At 38.4% G+C, this 9,376-nt stretch overlaps 1 protein-coding gene across 7 annotated transcripts; it reads right to left on the bottom strand.

Moving 5' to 3' along the window:
- Positions 1–1,528: 1,528 nt before the first annotated feature.
- Positions 1,529–9,133, bottom strand: LOC116252431 (protein FAR1-RELATED SEQUENCE 6-like). Of its 7 annotated transcripts, none has more exons than XR_004172180.2 (8): positions 8,585–9,131; positions 5,825–8,335; positions 5,551–5,623; positions 4,544–5,420; positions 4,356–4,412; positions 3,894–3,961; positions 2,161–2,238; positions 1,529–1,821 (listed from the first exon to the last, which is right to left on the bottom strand). XR_004172180.2 is itself a non-coding variant. In XM_050077348.1 (4 exons), exons 2-3 carry the CDS (start codon positions 8,297–8,299, stop codon positions 5,579–5,581), a joined length of 2,520 nt encoding a protein of 839 aa, XP_049933305.1. In that variant the 5' UTR covers positions 8,300–8,335; positions 8,967–9,133; the 3' UTR covers positions 1,529–3,961; positions 5,551–5,578. The 7 variants fall into 7 exon arrangements, 1 of the variants encoding a protein (XP_049933305.1); XR_007573170.1 differs by having other exon boundaries at positions 8,967–9,131; XR_007573172.1 differs by lacking the exon at positions 2,161–2,238 and having other exon boundaries at positions 8,967–9,131.
- Positions 9,134–9,376: the final 243 nt, after the last annotated feature.

Below are 9,376 nucleotides of genomic sequence, written 5' to 3'. Positions count from 1 at the left end.
AAAGAGACCATCACTTTTATAAGGTCATTCCTAGAACAATAGCATTTTGCAGAAATTGATAAACTATTACAGACCGTTAGTGAGGAGTTTTAAGGCATATATCAAAAGAGTACGAAACAAGAAAGGTCGTTTATGAAATTTAACAAAAATAGGTATCCACAACAACTCAACATTAAACCCAATAGTCGGGTCAAACATTGACAACAGTGAACAAATTGTCATATTTCAGGTATCTAGTATACGAAGCCAAAAAGTCTTCAAGGTTACTTCTTCGTGAGAAGTTTTCTCACTTGCGGAATTCGCATGGACTACATGCTCCGGATCTATCACACTTTTTAACAATTTTAATTCAATACCCAAATAAGAAACCACTAAGTTGCCATATATACAGTGACTCGCCTAAGGATGTGTGTGTGTAAAGATGTTTACTTCATGATGAGTTTATGTAAGATATTAATTTCACTAAGATAATTTTGCATTGACATCTTACATTGACACAGAAGGAAGTTCCTCCAAAGACTTCAATGTTACTTCTAGAAGAGGATAATAGGAGTTAAACTGGGCCCATATGAATTGGTTCTTGGGCTGGCCGCCTTCACCTTCGTCCACCCGTCTCTCTTTTATTTTGTTTTTTTCTTTTTTTTCCACATGATCAAGGCTACGTCAAGTCAAATTCTTCTTTGGCACCCATTAAATCACCTAGGGAAAAAACAATTCAAATCCCAATTCACCTATCCAAGGAAGAGTCACAATTCAGGAATATATTAACCTAGCTGGATGAAACCTGCTTGAAAACTAAGATGGATTAGGCAAAGATCAACCTTCAAGGACTTGCTGTTCAACAATCTTGTTCACCATTATTACTACAACAAATTATAAGCCAAACACACAAACCTCTAGGGGGCTCGAGATGGCTTCCCACAGTGGATGTAGCCCTTATGTGGCCTTAAAAATCAACTTGAATGAGAATTCAACATAATTGAAAACCTGTTGGTTTTAGGTTTGTAAAGCACGTAGCTTCGTGTCATTGAGGTAATAAGTATGGGAGAATGGAGAAAGAAGATCCACCAAAAACGAAGACGATAAAAAAACCAAGAAAGGAAACCCCAATTCAGGAAAACTGGTTGCCTATCTCACCGGTTGGCGGCAGCTCAAAAATGGCCCCTCAAAACACGCCCCTCTTCTTCCGTTTAATAAGAAACTCAAAACCCATACTTAATGCAAACTTGCAAAACCTACTCTTGTTGCCTTTCGTTTTCACTTGAATTAAAGCAAGTAGCGAGGGTTTCTTTAGTTTTCTCTTGGCCTCTGTCAGCATAGTTTTCACATACTAAGACTGAATTAGAAGGTATAGCTGCAAACGAAGTGTTGGGACCCATCCATGAGTAACATCCAAGAAGCATCCTTAAAAATCCCATTTCACAACCTTTGATTTTATAACTTCTAAATTAGTTTTAGTCATTTGCCTAATTCACTCACACATTAAATACTTCAACAAGTTCATAAACAATCAAAACAATATGCAACATTAAGTCACCAAATGAATTTAGAGCTATTACGAAGAGCACACTTACACTGTTTTTAGAAATTTGCTCAATTTTGCCAAAACTGACAATAAAGGCATCACCAAACATAGAATTTTCTAATTCTAACACATCCAGACCCTCTTTTCAGCTTCATACCTCACATTATGTGAAATATTTGAAAAATAAGAAACACATGTAACAAAGACACTTCAATCTACTTCCGTCACCTATACTTTGCACAGAATACACTAACATGCTATGTATATTCTGCTCTTACTCCTGACCTGTCATAACACTGCATTAACCAGAACCCAGCTTCAGATTGCGAATCAATATGCAAACAAACCAGCTATAAGATAATTGTTTTAGCTCAAAACCATTAGCAGTTGCCCAAAATCAACTAAAATAATTATAAAAATCTATGCAAAATGACAAGGGTTACATTGCATATGGTGTGACAGGATTAGCTATACCTATTTGTCTACTAAGCCTCACTTTAATCTTTGCACTAAGTACGTTGAAATCAATGTACATTTCATGTTGGACCATGTTCACAACAATCACCTCAAATACATCAAAACTGGCTACTTGTTGACCACATGACCAAGGCAATCACAACATCCTAATTCCATACCTTTTGTAACAAGCTCAACACCCTTCCTCTAGTTATTGAGTTTGCATGGGGCTGTTAAAGATGACTTGTTATCATGATCTAAACCCAAATGAAGACACGAGATAAGAATTACACGCAGAAATAGTTTATTATCAAATAAAGAGATAACCAGCAAGGAAAGGAAATATGCTAACAGGATACCTTATAGCAAAGGAAACAATAAATCAACCAGTTGAAAGGAAACAATATAAAACTCCTTTTTCTCAGCCAAGAGATTCGTGTGTGTGTCAATTTCACTTAAGAGTGAATCTTTTTAAATAATTGTCTTGTGGTTTGTTTTCTTCTATGTATGTTACCTTTAGATAGACAGCTACCTAACCTTGAGAACAACTGTCATCTTAATGTGCTTTCACCATGCAAATGTGTTCACTACGGTGAACCTAATATTCAACTAGTAGAAATGCAAAAACACATTGATGATAGAAAAAGCTAGTCTTCAGACTGGTCAATAAGGCAATGCTACAGTTATCCCTTACTAATCAAGAACGGTTGCATGACTGGACCAAGTGAAGAGGTTAAAATATAAGAACTCGTATACAACAAAAATGGGTAAATGCAAGGTATCCAGAAATTGTCCAAAACCTTTTTGGCTTTTCTTCAATATAACAAGTAATATAGCTAGTTCCATTTTCCCTTTTCCATATTACCAAGAAAAACCACAACCCAACAGTGAATTGATTTCAAGCAGAATACCACACCGCGGTCCTCAACCACCTGTTTGAGAGCCAAGTCATTATCCGATTACAAGAAACTCCTCGGGACCTAGATGGATCACGCACTATCTATTTTAACTTTGAAACACATAACAAGCATACTTCAACTTGTGTTGGTGACATGTCCCACTACTTCAAACAGAAAATTGCACACAATAGCACCTAATGCTCTTTTGAGTATCGCCATTGGACATTATAGCATATCCAAAATGGTAAACATAAGCACATAGACAGCTATAGTAATGTCGGAGACTTGCATAATAGTGAGGAACATGCCATGCAACTTTCCTCAAGATAGAAACATAAGTTTGTCTATACACACACACACATCCAAGACGCACATAGAGACAAAAGTGATGCATTTGCAAAAAAATATCATTTAAGATAAGCAATAAAGAATTAGTTCTTTGGCATCGATACCGTTCTTAATTTAGGATACTGAGAGAAATCCTTAGAAAGGAGTTAAAAAGCAGGGAATTTCATCCTTGCCACCAAATACCCTAATCCCAAGATTCAAATTTCAACTCACTGACAAACTTCCCAAATCAATAGCTTATTGGCTCTGTCATCTACAAGAAACTGTCCATGAAATGAAATGCAATGACATTTTAAAAAACTGCTGTAGAGCTTGCAAGCAGCCTGAATTAACCAAATCTTCAACCTTGATGCCTTCTTGTGGCAATCAAGTTTAAGTTCGAGTTGGTGTTCATGGAAAAAGCAAAATATATACGGTTAATTCAATCTGGCTCCTTCAAACTCTTTAATTCCAAGATAACAAAATTACATACTTAAATCTGCTAACCCATCTATGCTGGTTGCCAAAGAAAACAAGAACGCTAGTGCGTAGAAATCTTTCTAGTGAAATGGCAACAGAATCAGATCTTGAGACTTTTAATTCAAACTAAACCACTTAAAATGTATAAGACAAATAATTACAAGATAACAAGCCTTAAATTGCAAGCAACTGAACAAAATACTTACAGGCCACTGAAACCTATTTCACAGATGGAAACTGAGTCACAAGCAGTTTTCCCATTTTGTAGCCTTATCTGTGGATACATAATTGAGCAAAACTAGGTTAATAACTGAGCACCCTGACATACATAACCGATCATTTTCTTAGAAGAACTCCCTGTTACACAAAATGAAGGGAGCTTATTGATCCTGACACAAGCACAAATAAACAAGAGAGGTGTGGCCCATATTTTTATAGAGAACATGAAAAAGACAGATGGTCAATATCACACTACTTGTGAGCATGCTCATGATGTGAAATCTCCCAGTGATAAACTTATCAGAGAGAGAGAGAAACACAGATAGACAGAGATCAAAATCAAAGTCCATCTTGTAATTAACATGGTAAAGATCCTCCCAAACGAGGCTACCCTTGCGGGCAACCAACGCAATAGTTAGAATACCATGAAAAAGAGCAAACCTACCAACCTTCCATTTCAGCGATACAACTGTTCAGCACTAGTGAAAGTCTCAACGTGCCAGTGCCTAGAAGTAACAGGGTTATCCAGGAAAAAGAGATACCAAGAATCCAACTTGATCAGGTGTTCAGACATTAAACAAATAATTTAAAAAAAAAAAAAGGAAAAAAGGCAACCAGGTATCCATATATTACTCACCTGAAACTTTTGTTTGTCTGGAAAGGTTTCACTGTTCTATCCATGTGTGTGCACCATGACTTGCAATGAACATGAACCAACAAGTTCACAACTGTCCGATGGTCCAGCAGCAGAGGAGGAAACGGTAGATCACTGCATTGCCTTTGTCCATACCGTGAAAATGTGCTAATTGAAGCTTGTCCAAAGCTTAGCAATATTTGAGAAAAGATTGATACTGATCAATTGAATTAAGATATTTGCTTCTTGTGTAGTCTATACATTCTATAATGCATCTACTTCCATTACCAACAATAGAAACAAGAGCCAGTAATGGAAATGTAAAATAGCCAAGTACAAAAAGGAGCACTTTCAATATGCCCTCACTCGCCTTGATGCAGCGTTTCGGCCCTAGTGATGTAGATACTTGTCGAACCAATTCCAGAAGCACCTCTTTTCTCGGAAGTTTAGCTCAGCTTGCCATGCACCGGTAATTGTATTTGGGAAAACAGCAGATAGAAGAAAGTTATGAACCCCAAGTCACCTAAAATGTACCATTAAACTTGCAAATCTCTGTTCAATTGTGAGGAAAAGTAAGAGTCAGAAAATTCACATTTTGCAGCAATGACACCTAAAGGAACAATTATTCCTGTCAAATGGAGAAATCCCCTCCAAACATTTCTTTGGCTTAAGTTACCATTCCACCAGTAGTGGGACCCTCTTATCCTCACATTAAACACTGGGTAATGATAAATTCTAAAGCTCCCTGCCAACAAAACTGAAAGTATGGAAACCAGAGTCGAATGCTGCATGGCTAATAGGCAAGACGATGTGCTCCATGACTTAGACATGCTAACCCCAAGTAATTCAATATGTTAAAAAGTCCATCAACACCACCAACCTGATAAGAAAAAAAGCAAAAGGAGAAATGTCATTAATGCAAGAGAAAAATTAGCATGAACAAACAAGCTTCAATTTTAGAACCTGCAAAAAATTTCCCTACTAGAAGAGAGAGATTTGATGATACATACCTGGCTAATAAAATGAATCATTCTACATCTAACCTTGTGATAGGAAACCTTCAGACAAAGGAGATTCGGTTACCTGCTCAAAAATGTAAACACCATTAACTTTTTAGAGCAAAATACTGTAATGGCATCGTCAGGAAAAAATTACTGATCATTGAGAATAAAGTAATCAACACCTAATTTCTTGTTTTATCTACACGATGACAATAAATGCACCTTACGTCAGTCTCATGTTTAATCACTAGATATTCAGTAGAAGTGAAATTAGTAAACCAACCTCTTTGCATGTCTTTTTGTTGTGACCAAGCTTCCCACATTTGCTGCATCTCTTTTTATTGCTTGTGTTGGTCTCCACAGAACCATAGATTCCATCATCCAGGTGAAATGGCCATGAAACCCTCAAAGGATCATTCATAACACATGAATTCATCATGGGTGTAAATGTCAGATTGACTTCATTGTATTGATTCCCATCAATAGAATTGTCAGTATAGTTGCCAACAAATCCATTATGACTCTCTGCCCCATACAGAATCTTTTCCACAAGTTCTGCAATTCCTCTAACTGCAACTTTATAGTGGTCCACTGATAAAGAACCCTCCTCCACAAGATGAATAAACATCTGATACAAGTTGTCATACCGTTGTGCTTCACTAATGGGCACCACAATGTCAGAATGATTTTGTAAAGCATGTATCCGTTTGAAGTCCTTCCTCCAGCGAGGCAGAATATAATGGTTTGGGATCTCATGCACACCTATATGGTTAAGAACATACAATGCATGCCTGCATAAGAAACCTTTATATTGAAACAGACGACAGAGGCATTGAACTTCAGCTGCAGGCTCACTTGCCATAACTTCAAACTCCTTTGAACCCACGATATTGCCATCCTTGTCAAAAACACGCTCTTTAAGGATATAAGTAGAACAATGCCCATCTATTTTAGTACGTTCAATGTTGTAACAATCAAATGTTCCATAGACCTCCTCCTGGAATAGTACAAATATTTCTCCAGAATACACCTTAGCAAGTTGACTTTCATAACAAAGATGAGTCCTCATGACTGGCACCTTATTGTATGAGTCAAAATCAGCTTGAGCCTCCTCATTGTATTTCTTCTTAAGAACCATCTCATACTTCTCAGCAAACTCCTTGAAAGAAGTGTTTGAATACACATATCCATCAAAGAAAGCATTGAACTTCTCACCACGCCGGGAAGTAGACATTCCAGCATAGAAAATATCCTTTATGAAAACTGGAGCCCATTGATGACGGAGTTCATACAATGAACTGAGCCATTGATTATCCTCAAGCTTATATGTGTCAATTACCTCTTTCCAAGATCTCTCAAATTCGTCAGATCTTAAAGAATCATAAACTGCCTTCTTAAGTGCTTTCTTAATGGCTTTATAGTCACTTAATCCTCTCAACTTTGTTGGGATCTTTTCCATGATGTGCCACAAACATAGACGATGGTGCGCTTTTGGAAAGACCTCACCAACTGCTGCTTGTATAGCCTGACACTCATCGGTGACAATGGCATTTGGGAAACGCCCTGACATACACTCAACCCAAGATTTTAAAAGCCAAGTAAATGACTCAACTGACTCATCTGCAAGCAGGCCGCAGCCCAGCAAGACAGACTGACCATGGTGGTTAGCTCCAACAAATGTAACAAGAGGCAAGTCATATCTACTTACCAAACTCGTCGTATCTAGCATAATAACATCTCCAAAATACTCAAATGCTGCTCTGGACTTGGCATCTGCCCAGAACACATTTCTTAATTTTCCTTCGCTGTCCACATCCACCATGTAATGAAAGCATTTGTTTTTCAACTGCATACGCTCAAAAAATAGATGAACCATTTCCAGATCTCCTTTCCCAAGCTTCAGATGCCTTGGGCCTTGCTGTTCAGAAGGTAAGCTCTCTTGCTGCCCAAACATCATCTGTTGCTGTTGTGGCTGATGCTGTTGAGCAAAAGCTAACTGTTGCTGTTGCATTAGAACCTGTTGAACAAAGGGAAATTGTGGATAAAATCTTGGAGCTATGAATAGTGTATTAACAGACTGATTTGCCTTCTTCCCCGATTTCTGATCCTTCTTTCCCCTCATCTTAAATTTTTTACCTCCAGAGTCCAAGTAGTGATGATGCGATTTGTACCGTCTTGCCATGTTTGGGTAACAAACATGATTGTGGGGAAGGTGGAGTTCGGTCACTACCCACTTCTTTGAAGAGTTTTGCTTAACTCTCACCATTGCATCGCAACCAATCCTTGTTATTGGCTTTGAATAGGCTGTAAATCTTTTTGGTGCCTTAAAACCTTCTTTATTGCAGCATATCACCACATGATTAATCTCTTTTGTTTTCTTTGAACGGCTAGTTGATTTTATTCTAGTGCCAAATCCCACATGTTTAGCATAATCATAGTAAAACTTTTCTGCCTCAGCGTAACTGTCAAAGCTCATTCCAAGAACAGGCTCCATAGTGGCATCTTCTCCTGCTGTAACAAGCTCTTTGCTAGCAGGGTCATCGTTCATATTACCAACAGCTGTTTGATCTGCACTAGGGTTCATATTGGTGGATTTGGTTCCTTCAACCATATTGAGGTCCATGGTAGCATCCTTGGCTGCTTCATCTATATGAGGCTCCATGCCTTCTGCTTCCTCCATATGAGATTCCAAGCCCGATAAGCAAGGTGCATTTTCCCCTTCCTCAACAATAATTTGGTCCATTTCATCGCATTCCATAATCAAAAAACCTCTTTTTATCCTTCATTTAATAGTCTACAAGTTCGGGAAATTTCAAAAATATATCAATATACAGCTTGATTTTGACATATGGATATAGAAAATAAAATAGTTAACAAGCTCAGCAAACCCATGCAGACTTCTTCCATGAAATTGCTAAACAAAAATCACTAATCCCCAATGCAATAAAAGATAGCAAGAATAGAACTGTCAAGAAAAGGATAGCCAGAATAACTTTCGAAAGATAAAAGGAACAGTAACATGAAAGAAACAAACATCACGAACCACAATGTCCAAATGTGAGAAAGAGAAGCAAGAGCTGGTGTTCTCCTAGAACTTAGGTTGCGTTTGATAGCTGAGAATATCAGGTCCAACCTCGGATCTGATGAGCAATCCTTAACTCTATCAAACTTATAATCATAAAAATCCGTCGATTTCTGATTTGCGCCGGAAAAAGTGCCCTCTTTTCCGGCGAGAACCGGAGGGCTTTGAGCTGTCGTTTTTCTCCTTCCCCAGCAGCAGATAAAGAGGGGCTGTAAAAAAGGGCTTCGAAGCCCTTTTCTAGCTGGACAGAGAAGGCTCTGAAACCCTCTTTTCCCAGCAAGATCGATGGTCTCCGAGAACTCGTTTTCTACCGGTTGTGTAAGAGAGAGAGAGAGAGAGAGACCTTATAAGGGACGCCATGGCCCGCTGGAGTTCACCGGAGAGAGTCGCGATACCGGACCTGCTCTTTCGGGTGTGAGAGAGAGAGGGGGAGAGAGAGGGAGAAAACCAATATCAAACGCGATTTCGCAAAACCTCCAATTTCAGAACCACGGATCTAAGATCCAAGGATCTGAAATCAGCCTCGGGTCTTAGGTCTGGGGTTATCAAAACAACCTTTGGCTTTTGGTCGGGCAAAATGCACAATAACACCGATATAGCACGGATTTCAATAATGGAGACAAGTATGTCATGCCGAACAAGTTTAATCTCGAAAAACTATATCCTGTGACACACGGACCCATATAGGGTTCTCCTGCAATGGCCCTCAGGCATCTTTCGATCGTTCCAATTTCCATTGCTAACTTTTTTCTT

The sequence above is a fragment of the Nymphaea colorata genome, chromosome 4 (assembly GCF_008831285.2).
Source record: "Nymphaea colorata isolate Beijing-Zhang1983 chromosome 4, ASM883128v2, whole genome shotgun sequence".
Classification (NCBI taxonomy): Eukaryota; Viridiplantae; Streptophyta; class Magnoliopsida; order Nymphaeales; family Nymphaeaceae; genus Nymphaea; species Nymphaea colorata.
This window is presented reverse-complemented; position numbering and strand designations above follow the sequence as displayed.